Source organism: Bubalus bubalis, chromosome 8, assembly GCF_019923935.1.
Source record: "Bubalus bubalis isolate 160015118507 breed Murrah chromosome 8, NDDB_SH_1, whole genome shotgun sequence".
Classification (NCBI taxonomy): domain Eukaryota; kingdom Metazoa; phylum Chordata; class Mammalia; order Artiodactyla; family Bovidae; genus Bubalus; species Bubalus bubalis.
The window spans coordinates 66,477,807-66,493,162 of record NC_059164.1 but is presented as its reverse complement, the minus strand read 5'-3'; the positions used below and the strand labels follow the sequence as shown (position 1 = coordinate 66,493,162).

Here is a 15,356-nt window from a genome sequence, read left to right as displayed (position 1 = left end):
TAAACAACGTTTCATCCCACAACTCTGTTCTCTCCCATTCTATTTGTTTCCACTCAGACTCGCATGAGGAAAGATATGGACTCTTGAAAAGATAACGGTGGATCTTGGGATGCCTAAAAATTGAGGCAAGGTTCATCTTTATTTCAGAGTAGGAGCTGATCCTAAGTTTCCATAAGTAGGGTAGTAGCTTTGGTAGGAAGATCAGGGCAAGCCGAGATGTGTGCAGTTAGAGGCAAGGTCTGCATGTGGGGATGGGGTGATGAGAGAGATGCGGCGGTGGGTAAGATGAGTGTGGTGCTGCGGTTTCCACAGAGCAGAAGTGCAAGCGTCTGCAGCATCAACCTTTTTCTTTTTTTTGGCCTGTCCTTTTGCACTTTGTCTAGCAACCATACTGTACATGATCACAGGGCAAGGTGAGAAGCAGACCAGCCTGCTAAATTTAGGGGAGGACATGGGCCTTGGCACCACTGGGCACAGCCTCTGATCCATGTAGGATCTTAGAGAGAATGATGAGTGCTGATCTCCACCTTAAAGTGAAGATTCACTGATTTTAAAATTCATTGAGGAATCATAAAACTGATACGGATGGGTTTGGTGGAGGTAGTCCATGATTATAAAATTAACTATTATTGTCCTGTCTTGGTTCATTTTGTCCATATACCTCTCTCCTTTATAAAAATGAAAGTTGCCACATTTCTCATAGGATGACTGTGATACCCAAAGACCAAGAGCTGCTATCAGATCATTGTAAAAGAAGTATTTTAATTATTGTGGTGAAATTTTACCATGTATCGTTCACTGTTGTTTTTACTACCCAGTATTTCAGTCGCCATCTCTGACAATTGTTGCAGTGTCTCTGGGGAGGAGATCTACTTCCCTCCTCTACCTTCTATCTAGATGTTTTTGCTGGGGTGGACTCCACATTCTGCTCCATGGGGCTGTGTGACTGGGTTCGTCTGGCCAATCAAAACAGCATTCTTCTGCAGATGGTGACTGCAACATGAAATTAAAAGACCCTTGCTCCTTGGAAGAAAAGTTATGACCAATCTAGACAGCATATTAAAAAGCAGAGACATTACTTTGCCAACAAAGGTCCATCTAGTCAAAGCTATGGCTTTTCCAGTAGTCGTGTACAGATGTTGGACTATAAAGAAAGCTGAGTGCCGAACAGTTGATGCTTTTGAACTGTGGTTTTGGAGAAGACTCTTGAGAGTCCCTTGGACTGCAAGGAGATCCAACCAGTCCTGAATATTCATTGGAAGTACTGATGTTGAAGCTGAAACCCCAATACTTTGGCCACCTGATGCAAAGAACCAACTCATTTTAAAAGACACTGATGCTGGGAAAGATTGGGGCTGGTGCACTGGGACGACCCAGAGAGATGGTATGGGGAGGGAGGAGGGAGGAGGGTTCAGGATGGGGAACACATGTATACCTGTGGCGGATTCATTTTGATATTTGGCAAAACTAATACAATTATGTAAAGTTTAAAAATAAAATAAAATTAAAATAAAATAAAATAAAAGACACTGATGCTGGGAAAGATTGAAGGCAGGAGGAGAAGGTGATGGCAGAGGATGAGATGGTTGGATGGCATCACCAACTCAATGGATCTGAGTTAGAGTAAACTCTGTGAGTTGGTGATGGACAGCGAGGCCTGGCATGCTGAAGTCCATTGAGTCTCAAAGAGTCAGACATGACTGAGTAACTGAATTGAATTGAACTGATGTTTGGCTCAAGTCAGTGAGATGCAGGGAGACTTTTCCTGGGACTTTTGGAAAAGAAGTCCCAGGAAAAGTTTCCAAAGAGACTTTTTTGCTGGACTTGGAATTGTCAGGTTTTGAGACTCAAGCTATTTTGGCAGTCTGCTTCTAGGAACAGAGAATCTCTAAGAGAATGGAACCACAGGGGAGGTTGAGTTGAAAGATAGAGACTATGGTGATGTGAGGAAGTGCTCATTATGTGAGGAGACACTGATTAAAATCTAGACCCTGAGGTCAAAATGTTTACATTTGAATTCCCTGGTGGCTCAGCAGTAAAGAATCCTCCTGCAATGCAGAAGCTGCAGGAGATGCAGGATTGCAGGATCGATCCCTGGGTTGGGAAGATCCCCTGAAGGAGGGCATGGCAACCCATTCCAGTGTTCTTGCCTGGAGAATCCCATGGACAGAAGAACCTGGTGGGCAATAGTCCATAGAGTGGCAAAGAGTTGGGCAGGACTGAAGTGACTTAGCAGGCACTCCATTTACTAGCAGGGTCCTTCATGACTCAGTGCCTATTTTCCTTATTTGTAAAATGGGAACACTTACAGAGTTGTCGTGAAAATTGGGTGAGTCAAGTGAGATACTGAGAAAGTACCCTGCATTTGGTATGGACCATACAGGTGTTTGTCACTATTTGAGCTCTGTGTTCAGCCACCTGAAATCAGACCCTCCTCTCGATTTTTCAGCTCTGAGAACAATGTAGTCGCTTTTTATAACTACCCATTTGGATTTTGGTTTTGGTCACTTAATCCATAACTAGTAGATTCAATGAAATCAAATTTTTATTCAACTTCAAGTTTTGTCCTCCTTGATGGGACTAAGATAAAAATAAAGCAAAGTCAGATATTCCTTTCCAGATTGTTACCCAGTGGTGAGTATGACCTCAGTTCAGTTCAGTTGCTCAGTTGTGTCCAACTCTTTGCGACCCCATGAATCGAAGCATGCCAGGCCTCCCTGGACCTCAGAAGAGCCTAATTCCTTCGCCTTCCCATGTTCTCAATTGCATTTGTTTGAAATTCACTTTTCAGAATTTCCTTTAAAAAATACTGTATGTCATGGTTATCTAAGAAAACTCAAAATATTGTCATCAGATTTTTCACAGCAAGAGTATGCTCTACCTTCTTTATCCCCAATTCATGAAATATTTTTAAATGTTGATATAAAAGAACACTCTGAATGTGTAAGAAGGTGGTTGGCTGGGGCCATGGGTGGGAAGGAATGGAGAACAAATCAGAAAACCTGGGGATTTACCTTGTTTTTAGCACCTACCTGGCTCCGAGGTCTTGGACACATTATTCTCCTCAGCTTCCTGGCCTGTAAAATAGGCAAGGCGATGCCTGAGATTCCTTCCTTATTGATTTTGAAATGTATGAAAACTTTCTTAAGCATCTTAAATAATATATTTAATTGTCGTTGAAATGATGAAAAGGAAATGAGAAAAATAGTAAATCTTAATGAGACCCACTCTGTATTTTGTGATGGCTACCTTAGAATTGGTAGTATATAGTTTAAGGTTTATTCATCTGGATCCGAGGGGTTTTGTTTCGTCTTGTCTTGTTTTTTTCCCTAATTTCTTCTGTCTAAAAATCCATGTGGTCATTTCCCTGAGCTCTGTGCATCCGTGGTAATCAAGCAGGATCTTGGCCATTTAGGCTGAGAATTGGAGCCGAGGCCCTGGGCCTCTGGTCCGCTTTAATGAGCAGGCGGCACACAGAGAGGAACAATAAGGTACCCGGAATAGCAAACAAATAGTAAACTAGAGAAAATGGAGACCAAGACAGGCAGACAAAGCAGATGAGGAGAATTAGTGGAGGGAGCTGGGAAGAGGGAAGCCAGAACTGTGTTAGCCTTCCTTTTTCTTAGACTGTAAAGCCAGGCCTGACGTGTCACGGGCACTCGGTGGATGTTTGTGGAGGGGGGAGGCGAGTGATGAATAGATGCAAGCATTTGGCTGCATGTGGACACACTGGCTCCTGCCAACTCAGCTAGCCCAGGGACAGCAGAGGAAGGAAACAACAAAAGAAGGCTCAGGATACCGACGTACCAATGCAAAATGCGTTTTCCACCGCAGAAGGGAAAATACCGTAAGAGGAGTTGAATGAGGAACAATGAGACATTTGAGCAAGCCCCTAAGTTGCAGACTAGCTCACACCAATGCATTTGTTCTTGAAATGTGGCGCTTATTTGCGAGGATTCATTTCATGCCTCACTATTTGGCTTTTAGGTTGGACTTAATTAAAAAAGCTGTAGCATCTTTGAGTCCAATTTCCTCTTTTCACATAGCATCTGTCCCTGACAGCTTGTGTGAGGCTCGACCACTTGTTGAGGCCCGGGCTAGAGGAGGAAGTGGCAGGGGAGAGGCGAGGTGGACAGACGCCTCTTGTTGGAGGTGGCACTCTCTGATGCCACGCGGCCCCGTCACGTGCTTCTGAGGCTTCTTGGTTTCAGCTCGGCAACAGATGTCTCCGAGAGGGGGATGCTGGCAACCTCACAAAGGCCAGCATGACTGAGGGTAGGCATGAGCGCACTAACAGTAGAACAAGGCACACATGCCTGTGCCCTCTGCTCAGAACCGAAAAACAGGCCAAACTCGCATAAGAGCAAATTCTAGAACTGAGCAGTGGGGGCGGATGGCAGAGTGAAGATGCTTATTTGGAATAAACAGTATCCTGAGGGGAAAAGCTCACTATTTCCGGAGGCAGGTATGCCCCCATGCTTTCTATGTTCAAATAAACGGCACAGAAGATAAAAGTCACTCCTGGGCTTGGCTTTCCTTAGATGTGGTCCTATTTTGCTTTGCAAAGTGTAGCTACCGCTTGGTACATTTACCTGGAGGTTTGGTTTGGAGTGTGACTGAGAAAGAGAACTGAAGCTTTCTCCCGTTAGATCTGTCATTCTCATTTATCAGGACAAGCCTATCAGTAAATCCAAACAAACCTATATCTCATTTTGGAACAAGTAATTGAGTTTGTCTTAAGCAAGCTCTTACAGATGGAGCATGCACTTAATCCACTTTCTGTTTGATGTTTTTAGTGCTGCTTTTATAGCAGTTTGTTTGAAGTTCAAGATATCAGGATTTAGGTCTTTGGAGACTTCATTCTTAATTTAAAGGAATCTTTGGAAACTGCTTGGGCCGTGTACTGAATCTTGTTCCTGAAATTAGCCAGAATTTCCCTAACTGTGCTTGTGCTATTTTACAGCATGAGGTCTGTTTGACCAAATGTATGCTGGATTCTTATTTTCTTCCTGGGGCTTTGCTTGCCTCCTACCCTCCCTCCCCCATGCTCTGGCTGTATTTTGTTGCTTTGTTGCAAAGGCGACCAACACTATGACGCATCCCACTTGAAGCTTATGGTTAAAGCCTCCTTCTCTGTGGTTCTGTGGGTCTTTGCATCTCTGCTGCACTCCTCATTTTCTGGCAGTTGGTGCCTGAAGAATCCAGTCGGCTTGATTGCTGAGCAGATTGTCACAGATCCATGGAAGAAGGCCATTACCAGGCCACATTAGGGCTTAAGCACTGCCTCAACCACATGTCTAGAAACCAAGTGAGGTCAGGAGCCACAGGGGGGCCTTTGGCCAGGCAGCCTTCTTGTAAGTCTGGAGTGCCACCATGGATAATGTTTAGTCACTTCTACTGACAGGTTTCCAATTACACAAGTAACAGAAGGATACTTACGGGAAAATTAGAACAAAGCACAGATGAGCAAAAAAAAAACCTCCCTGAAAATCCTTCATTTAGAAATAATCACATAACTCTTCTGATGCTTATGCTTCTAATCTCCTTCCATATGCATATATACATGTAAAAATGTATTTTCTTTTAACAAAAATATGATCAGACCATCCATATCAATTTTATTTCAAAATCCACCATGAACATATTTCCACATCTTTAAGTACTTGAAATCATTTTTAGTGACTCTAAGAGTTCAGTTGCATGGATGGGACTTTTTGTTTTTTAACCAGTCACCTATTGTTACACCTTTAGTAACAGTTTTTCTTTCTAATAAATCATGTCCTGATGAACATCCTTGCAGCTAAATGTTATTGCATCTTTAATTGTTTATTTAGTATTAAATTCTAGAAGGTTAGTGGTAAAAACCCACCACAATTCTCTTTTTTTAAATTTTTATTGCAGTATAGTTGATTTATAATGTGTTAGTTTCTGCTGTACAACAAGTGAATCAGTTACACATATACATATATTCACTGTTTTTTAGATTCTTTCCCCATATAGGTCATTAGAGTACTGAGAACAGTTCCCTGTGCTACAGAGTAGGTCCTTATTATTATCTATTTTAAATATAGGAGTATTTATAGGTCAATCCCAACCTCCCAATTTATTATTCACCCCCATTTCCCCCCTGATAACCATAAATTTGTTTTCTACATCTGTGATTTTGCTTCAGAAACCACTGTGAGTCTTATAGGAATCTATCTTATATGCCCTTTGTTGTTGTTGCTCTTGTCTGATTTTGCAACTCTGTGGACTGCAGCATGCCAGACTTCCCTGTCCTTCACTATCTCCTGGAGTTTGCTCAAACGCATGTCCATTGAATCAGTAACGTTAGGATAGCACAGAACATCTGAGTGACAACAAAAGTTAGCAGTTAATATTTCTCAAACAAAAGCTGAGTCAAGGAAAGAAGTGAAAAGGGTTTTCTGCTCTTTACTCTCTGGAAAGTTTTATGTGTATTATTTCCTGTTACAAATTTGAAGGAAAGGGGACTGGGTTCCTCATATATTTTCATTGTTCCAAGCCCTATATTAGAGGAAATATATTTAAAATAGGCCTCTTGAATGACCAGGAGTGGATGTTTTTATAATGACACTTTCACCTTGCAATGCAAATTTGTACATTCCAACTTTATCTGTGAGATTATCTGTAGCTATAAGTGGCAGAAGAAGAAGAGAAAGGGTAGTTGTGGAGAATTACTGTAAAATGCAGACTAATAGTGTTTCAGTGGAGAATAGAAAATACTTAGTGAGAATGGAGAGCTTTGAGTAACTTCACAATCCATTTATCAAAAGAGCTTATAATGGAACTCTCGTTTCAAGGGAGGTCAAACACTAATAAATATTGAGAAAAGAAAGTTAAAAGAACATCAAGTTAATATTTTACTATCCATTCTTTGATCTTGGAAAGCCTGAAATATTTTTCCACACTAATTCTGTGATTTATTGATTCACTCTTGACAATTGGCTTATTGGAACAGACACAGATGCCTTGCTTTTAACTACAGCTTCAATTTCTATAATGCTTTACAATGCCAATGGATTTTTATGTATTTACTGGAGTCACTTATTGATAATGTTCTGGAATAGTCTTTGTGAGTTAAAAACTGGATTGTTGTCAGTAATACTGCAGCTGACATGTTACTGATTTTTGGTTTAAATGCTGTAATAACTTCTCTTGGTTTTGTTGTATTGGTTTGGGAGTTAGTTAGTGTTAGTTGCTCAGTTGTGCCCAACTCTTTGCAACCCCATGGACTGCAGCCCACCAGGCTCTTCTGTCCACGGGATTTTCCAGGCAAGGACCCTGGAGTGGGTTGCCATTTCCTTCTCCAGGGGATCTTCCTGACTCAGGGATCGAACTTGGATCTCCTGCACTGCAGGCAGATTCCTCATCATCTGAGCTACGAGGTTTGGGAGGAAAAGAGTAAAACACCCTGGAGTTCATTAACTCATCCATATCTACCTAAATTCAAATACATTCAGAATCTTATCACGTTCTCACTTCAATTGTACAGTTCAGTTCAGTCACTCAGTATTGTCCGACTCTTTGCGACCCCATGAATCGCAGCACGCCAGGCCTCCCTGTCCATCACCATCTCCCTGTCTATCACCATCTCTCTCTAGTTCACTCAGACTCACATCCATCAAGTCAGTGATGCCATCCAGCCATCTCATCCTCTGTCGTCCCCTCCCCTCCCGCCCCCAATCCCTCCCAGCATCAGAGTCTTTTCCAATGAGTCAACTCTTCGCACGAGGTGGCCAAAGTACTGGAGTTTCAGCTTTAGCATCATTCCTTCCAAAGAACATCCAGGGCTGATCTCCTTCAGAATGGACTGGTTGGATCTCCTTGCAGTCCAAGGGACTCTCAAGAGTCTTCTCCAACACCACAGTTCAAAAGCATCAATTCTTCGGTGCTCAGCTTTCTTCACAGTCCAACTCTCACATCCATACATTACCACAGGAAAAACCTTAGCCTTGACTAGACAGACCTTTGTTGGCAAAGTAATGTCTGTGCTTTTGAATATGCTATCTAAGTTGGTCATAACTTTCCTTCCAAGGAGTAAGCATCTTTTAATTTCATGGCTGCAGTCACCATCTGCAGTGATTTTGGAGCCCCCAAAAATAAAGTCTGACACTGTTTCTGTTGTACAACCCTGTTCTATTTTTAAGTTTAGGCCTCACCCCAAGGCATGTGGGACCTTAGTTCTCTGACTCAGGACCAGGGGTTGAACCGCCACCTTCTGCTTTGGAAGGCAGTGTTAACCACTGGACTGCTGGGGGGAGTCCCTGGTCTATTTTTAAAACACCCATAAATATCTCATCTCTATCCTGAATTATTTTGATAATCACCCAACTGCCTACTCCACTGCCACCTTTGCCTCCCTTTGTTCTGCTCCCAGAAGCCAGAGGAGCTCCTAAAATGTGAGTCAGATCATATTGCAGCTCCTCCTCTCTCTGAGTCAGCACCTCAGCCCCTGCATGGCTCTCCCTAGTCTTCCTCTCTGACCATAGCCCCCATCTGCCCCCCAGCTATTCCACTGAGAAAATGACGCAGCTGGCTGGAGAGGATCTGCATAAGCCCCCGGTGCTCATCTGCACCCAAACCTTGGTGCCGGGTCCTCTGCATTCTCTTCTTTTCCAGACCAGAGGTTGTGCCTGTTGCTGGCTGTCATGCTCTTATTCACTAGACCCTGTCCTCTCCCACCCATTCCCCCTGCTCCTTCTGACAAGTCTCCCTTCTCTCTTCAGCATCGCCTGTGTTTCTCTTTATGGATTCATTCCTAACAGCCTATTAACAGCCTGTTATTGCTCTCGTTTAAAAAATAGGACCAAAAAAATGATCAATCAAACAAAAACAACCTTTCTCTTTTCTTTCTCTCTCCCTCCATCCCTCTCTCTTTCTTTTCTTTCTCCCCTTCCCCACCAACTTTATTTAGCCATAATTGACAAAGAATATTGTGTAACTTTTTGGCATACCATGTGATGGTTAGATATGCATATATATCATGAAATGATGACCACAAAAATGCTAGCTGACGCATCTCTCACCCTCAAATAGTTACCTTTTTTGGTGTGTGGTGAGAACATTTAAGATCTACTCCCTTAGCAAATTTCAGGTATGCAATACAGTATTATAACTGTAGTCACCGTGCTGTACATGGAATTTGGCTCTTTTAGATTCCACATAGAAATAGCATCATGTAGTATTTTTATTTCTCTGTCTGACTTATTTCACTTAACATATCTCTTTAATGTTTCATTCACATTGTCAAGAGTGGCAGGATTTCCTTTTATGTGACTGAACAATATTGTATCATATATATATATATCACATTTTCTTTATTTGTTCATCCCTGAGGGGCTCTTCCATTGTTTCTCTCTCATGACTATTTTTTGAATAATGCAGTGAACATGGGAGTGCAGGTATCTCTTCAAGATACTGATTTCATATCCTTCAGATATATACCCAGAAGTAGGATTGCTGAATCCTCTGGTGATTTAATTTTTAACTTTTTGAGGAACATCCATACTGTTTTCCATCACGGCTATACCAGTTCACATTCCCACCAACAGTGCATAATGAGTCCTTTTTCTCCACATCCTCCCCAACACCTGTTCTTTTGTCTTTTTGATAATAGCCACTCTGACAGGTGTGAGGTGATATTTCACTGTGGCTCTGACTTGTGTTTCCCTGGTGATTAGTGATCTGGAGGACTGTTTTATTTACCTGCTAGCCATTTGCATCTCTTGTTTGGAAAAGCGTCTTCTCAGGTTCTTTGCTCCCATATTTAAATCAAATTATTTGCCTTTTTGCTATTGTGCTGTATGTGTTCTTTATTTAAATAAAAAACAACCTTTCTTTCCTTTCCTCCTCCAATGATCACTCTATTTCTGTACTCCCTTCTCAGTAACTGCTCTGTTGTCCAGTCTTTTCCTCCCACTCACCCTTGAATTCCCTGAAGTCAGGCTTTTGCCCCCATCCCTCCACCTATTACCTTCTAGTTGGGGTCACCAACAGCCTCCACAGCATTAACTTCAAGAGTCCACTCTCCGTCCTTACTTGACCCAACTGCTCAGCCACACTTGTTAATATTGATCGCTCACTTCCTGTCCCGTGAAACATGTTTCTTCTCCTGGCTCCCACAGTCCCCACTCTACTAATCACCTCCCTGCCCTGGACTACTGACGGCTCTTACTTCTCGGTGCTCACGTTACTACTGTCACTCAGCTCCAGGCACACTGGCCTGTTTATGATTCCTCAGCCACGTCAGGTGTGTTTCAGGGCCTTTGCACTTGCTATCCCTTCTGCCACAGATGCTCTGCCATACCTGCGTGAGTCTCCACTTTTCTCCTCCTTCGGGCATTGGCTCGAATGTCCCCAGTGTCCCTGGGTCCTTTGCCTGCTGGCTCCGCAGCCAGTATCATCTAGTGCACTATTTTATGTACTTGCTTCATTGATTGTCTGTCTCCGCCCACTGGACTGTAAGCTCTGTGGGGGACTGGCTGTCTGTTGTGTTCTCTACCACATTCCCAATGCCTGGGAAGTCACCTGCCTGATAGGTGCCCAAGAAATGTTTGTCGAATGAATGATTAAAAACTGTTCTTGGTAAGTTAGTAATGTACTTGGAGAAATACTTCAGTAGAACCACTTGGATCTCATAGCTTACATTAATAGGAGTTTCAGATTCCTAGTTTTCTTTAAGTTATATGGCTTGGGAAAAACAAGGGTGTTTGGGGAGATGGAATGCCTTTCTTATTTTGCCAACCTTTCTGTATACATAGAAACACTTCCTCAGAATGTTACATTCCAAGTATATTTTTAAAGTCTGTCTTGTAAACACAAGAAGGTGCCATTTGGGGGCCAAACGGAATGACAGGGGCAGAATCAGAGAGAAGCGGCTGAGAACTGGCCTTAATGAGCCTTGTTTTGCTTCAGAAGCATAGTCTAAGTGCAGGTTAAGAGACTGCCGAAAATACAGCTGCCTGCCTGTCTTTCATGCCTCCTACCTAGGTCGGGCCTTCCCATTTAGTTCCTCTTCCCTACTCACATGAGCACATGGCACATGCCTTGAACAATCCCCTCCCTCTGCCTTTTCTCAAGTATTTCTTTCTTCAAAAATCCCTTCTCCTCTATTTCTGCTTACTGAAGCTCCTTTCCTGTCAAGGCCCAGAACAAACGCAGGCTTGTCCGTGTAGCTTTTCCAGATCCTTTCCTGTCAGCACAGACTCCCCCTGTGGACTGTGTTCCTTAGAGCAGCAAGCCACAGTGTGCCTCAGTTATGCTCTAAACAGATACACAGACACACACAGACAGACACACAGACACACACACCCTCAGGCATAGATATACATGCACGTACATAGGTATAGCACACACACACACACACAGAAATACAAACCAAATATAAGCACATTGAGGGCAGGGATTATGTTTTACTTTTCTGGAGTTTCCAACACACACAAAATGCCCTGGACAATGAAAGTATTCAATATAATCAGAAATATGATAAAATAGACACAAATCCTTTTTCAAAAGATGAAAGGTCATTCTTATAAATTCCCCCTTACTGATTATTTTCCTTTTCCTCTTGTTTTGTGTCTATTTAGATGTTCTGAAGAAAAGCCCCTTTCACCCCATGAAGTCCTCCTGTTTAGGCCAGGGCTTAACTGTGCACCTCGCCCAGCACCATGGGCGTGACCCCGGGCCCTTGAATGTATCCACAGATAGAGGCTGTTCTGTTGGCAAAGGAGGAAACAGGTTAAACAACTTCCAGAAGAATGTCCTGCAAGGCAGAGCTAAATTTCAACCTCACTGCTTCTCAGAAATGCTAGTCTGGTGGTCTAAGCATGATACTACACTGACACCAGGCCAGTTCTTCAATCAGAATCGACACAAGTGCCAATCTCAGAATTCAAGGAAGGTAAAACCAGTCATGGTTATTAAGGGTTATTGAGGCTTTTCTTGGGCTTCCCTGGTGGCTCAGATGGTAAGGAATCTGCCTACAATGCAGGAGACTCGGATTTGATCCCTGAGTTGGGAAGATCCCCTGGAGGAGGGAATGGCAACCCATTCCAGTTTTCTTGCCCGAAGAATTCCGTGGACAGAGGAACCTGTAGGCTACAGTCATGGGGTTGCAAAGAGTCAGACATGACTAAGCAACTAACACACACGACACCTTTTCTAGCAATACCTTCACCTGGTGACACAAGTGAATTCCAAGGTCATTGAGCCTACTTTCCCACCTCCTTTCCTGATATTTTGTGAGTAAGACTGGAAGAAGGGAGCACCTGAAAAGCAGATCATTGAATCATGCAGACCTGGCCTCCTCCGTGGCACTACTGCCTGTGCCAGCAGAAAGAATTAGGCAAATTAGACAAGGGCTGCAAGCCAGCAGGGTCCTGTGGGAGCCTCACTGATGTCTGAGACATTGGGCATTGGGTCCCAGAGGAGGGAAGGTCAGCTTGATCTTGGCTGGGCTGTCCGTGGGCACCATGTGCTGGAAATCGTCCATGTTGAAAAAACATATGTCAGCACTGAGAAACCCACAACTAACATCACTCCAAAAAAAAAAGGAAAGAGTATTCCTATTTCATCACCTTAAAAAAATCTAGTTATATCAAGTGTATTTTATTAAGCATAAGCTAAAATACTCTATTTTAGGAGTCCGATGCTGCTGAGTAAATAACTTGAATTTTGCCAAGTGCTGTGGAGTAAAGAAATCGACAGCCAGCTGCTGGGCACTCCAGCTGGGATGAAAGGTACTTCAAGAGAGCATTTGCCTAACAGACTCTGCTAGCTCTGGCCTGCCAGTATTTGCATGCTACAGGGCTGGGTCCCTCTCCATTGTATACTTATTTAAAAGTAGTACTTATCTAATGACTTACATACCCTCCATTAAAAAAGTGAAGGACAAAAGAGATGAAGTGGTCCAAATCAGTTTAGCAATCCAAGAGGCATAGTGGAAATCAGATATTTAATGAATGTTTTATGAATTGCTTTGTAGGGGTGCAGAGTAACTTGTAACAGTAAACACTCCTGGCAACACTTTGTGACCAGCCTGATTTTGTGCCCCAAGTTACCTAATGGTAACAGGATCCTGGCTGGAGGCGAAATTTGTGCTTGGGAGCAAGGTAAATCCAGGAAATGGCCAATTACTGACCCCTCTGGATTAAGAAGGGGAGTGTGTCCTAAAGAACATTGCTTACTCTAGTGATCCGTGGTGATTTCTGTTGTCATGAGAGAGCATGACATTTCATCTGTCGTCTTGTAGATCTCTTCATTTCATCTGTCATCTTGTAGATCATGCGTGTTTGTGTTGATCCATGTAAGTCAGGACATTCCTGAGCTCATAGTTAGTGCTGTCTGGAGACCATATCAAAGGGCCCGCCGTCCACAGGTTGAACTTCATTTTTCCAAGTGCTTTATGTTTTTCTAGCACTTTCACAAATTCCTGTCCACCCAATACAGGTTTTTCCTCTTGCTGGCCCTTTGCTTCATTTTGCTCATGTGTCAGATAAAGATGGAGATGTTACCTCTTCCAAAAGTCTTGAAATAAAAGATAATGGATCTGGAAACCACAAAATATATTTAGTGTACAATTTTATTATATTGTGTATAACTCAGAACGCTAACTTTTTATAAGAGTAATGCAGTTATGAAGCAGGGTTATTGATACTGCCTTGTATCCCATGATAATTCCTGTGTTTTCATTGGTCTTTTTAGGTAAGAGGCAGAGAGGACTGAGCTATAAGCACAAATAACTGATACCTGGGACAGAAAGTGACAAGCATTTTAAGAGACAAATTAATAACTCTTCATGAGAGCACAGATGAGAGCATCAGTGTCTAAGAAGGAGAAACAGGAAAGAGAAAAAAATAGCATGAATTGACAACTCGGAGGCAAGAATACAGAGGGACCCAGTGGGAGCAGATTTCATTAGAACTCTGGGCACCAGAGGGACAAGAGCACAAGTTAGATTAGGAAAAAAGATAGGGCTCAGATTACAGAAGGTCTTCCATGTTACATGGAGGAGTATGGACTTCAGGATAGAGGCAGTGGTGAGCAGTGATGAGAGAGACTGGAAGCAATACATCAAACAAAACTTGATGATGTCTCGGACAAGGACATTTCAGAGAGAATAGAGAGGACGGTGAGGCAAGAAATACCCTGCGTGGAGAAGAGACAGGAATGGACCATGAATGAAATATGAGAAACAAAGGTGATCTGGTGAGAGGAGGTGGGGGGAGGGGTCAGGAGGTTCATTGGAACATGTGGTGTCTCCCTGGTCCTTAGGCACTGGTTTCTGAGTAGACAACCTTGAGAAAATATTGCCCTTTTACATTCTTTCTCAATTTTGTGTGATGCTATTTTCTACTTTTAAGTATGCTCAAAAATAGCCAAAGATACAGCATTGTACTTTGAGCCAACAAAATAATACGATGAGTCAAACTGGTAGAGTTAATAAAAAAGAAAGCAGTGATTCATTTTTCAGGCTTGAAGAATTTCTCCTTTTCAAAAACACCAAAACAAGAAACTCTCAAGCAGATAAATTAGCAGGTGATTATTTGAATAACAAAAAGAATCTTTTCCAAAAGCTTTCCTTCAAGGATTCTTTAAATAGTATACTAGGACTTTGTCTTCACTCATTTAAAATGTCATTTATTTGTAGGTGTTTGATAAAACACAGGAACAAGCTTATCACATAAAGCATGATATCCCTTAGAGCTACATTTTAGCCTGTGCAATATTTTAAAAAATGCTTATTTATATATGTATGAAGTAGCCATCACATAAATACTCTAAGAAACTTAATGTGTATATTTTCGTTTTCTGTTAAATTAAAATTAAAGCTGTAATTTTTTATTAAACATATAAATGGCGAGAGTAAAATTTGCTAATTATTTTGATTACAGTCATTTGTAGTCTCCTAATAAATAGAGTCTAGAAGTTATTTGTGATTTTTTTTCTTAAAAGGCTTATAATAAGAAAAGCTTTTATAATGCCAGCTCTGTAAAACCCTAACAATAGCTTCCTTTTAAATCCTTAAAAGAGATAAATTTAACTGTTTTAGGCTTTTCTAGAAGTTCCTAGTTTTCTTCTAAAGAATGTTTTTTTAAAATTACTCTCTGTTATCCAAAAGACTTGAAAGGAAGGATTTGAACAAGTCATTTGTACGCCAGTGTTTATAGCAGCATCATTCACAATATCCAAAAGGCAGAAGCAGCCCAGTATCAGTGAGTGAATGAATAAACAAAATGGAACATTATGCACCTTTACAAAGGGTGGAATTCTGACACCTACTACAACAGGGATGAATCTTGAAGACGTTATGCTAAGTGAAATAACCCAGACACAAA

At 42.0% G+C, this 15,356-nt stretch overlaps 1 protein-coding gene across 2 annotated transcripts in view; it reads left to right on the top strand.

Moving 5' to 3' along the window:
• CHN2 (chimerin 2) overlaps positions 1-15,356 on the top strand; it is a 344,785-nt gene that overhangs the window by 86,616 nt on the left and 242,813 nt on the right. The window contains exon 1 of one of the 2 annotated variants that reach the window (XM_044946700.2): positions 12,737-12,758. The exons of the other annotated variant lie outside the window; for it this stretch is intronic. Coding sequence (XP_044802635.1) covers positions 12,752-12,758 — 7 coding nt within the window. The 5' untranslated portion in view covers positions 12,737-12,751. Of the gene's footprint in view, positions 1-12,736; positions 12,759-15,356 lie in introns of those variants that run through there. 2 annotated transcript variants of the gene reach the window in all.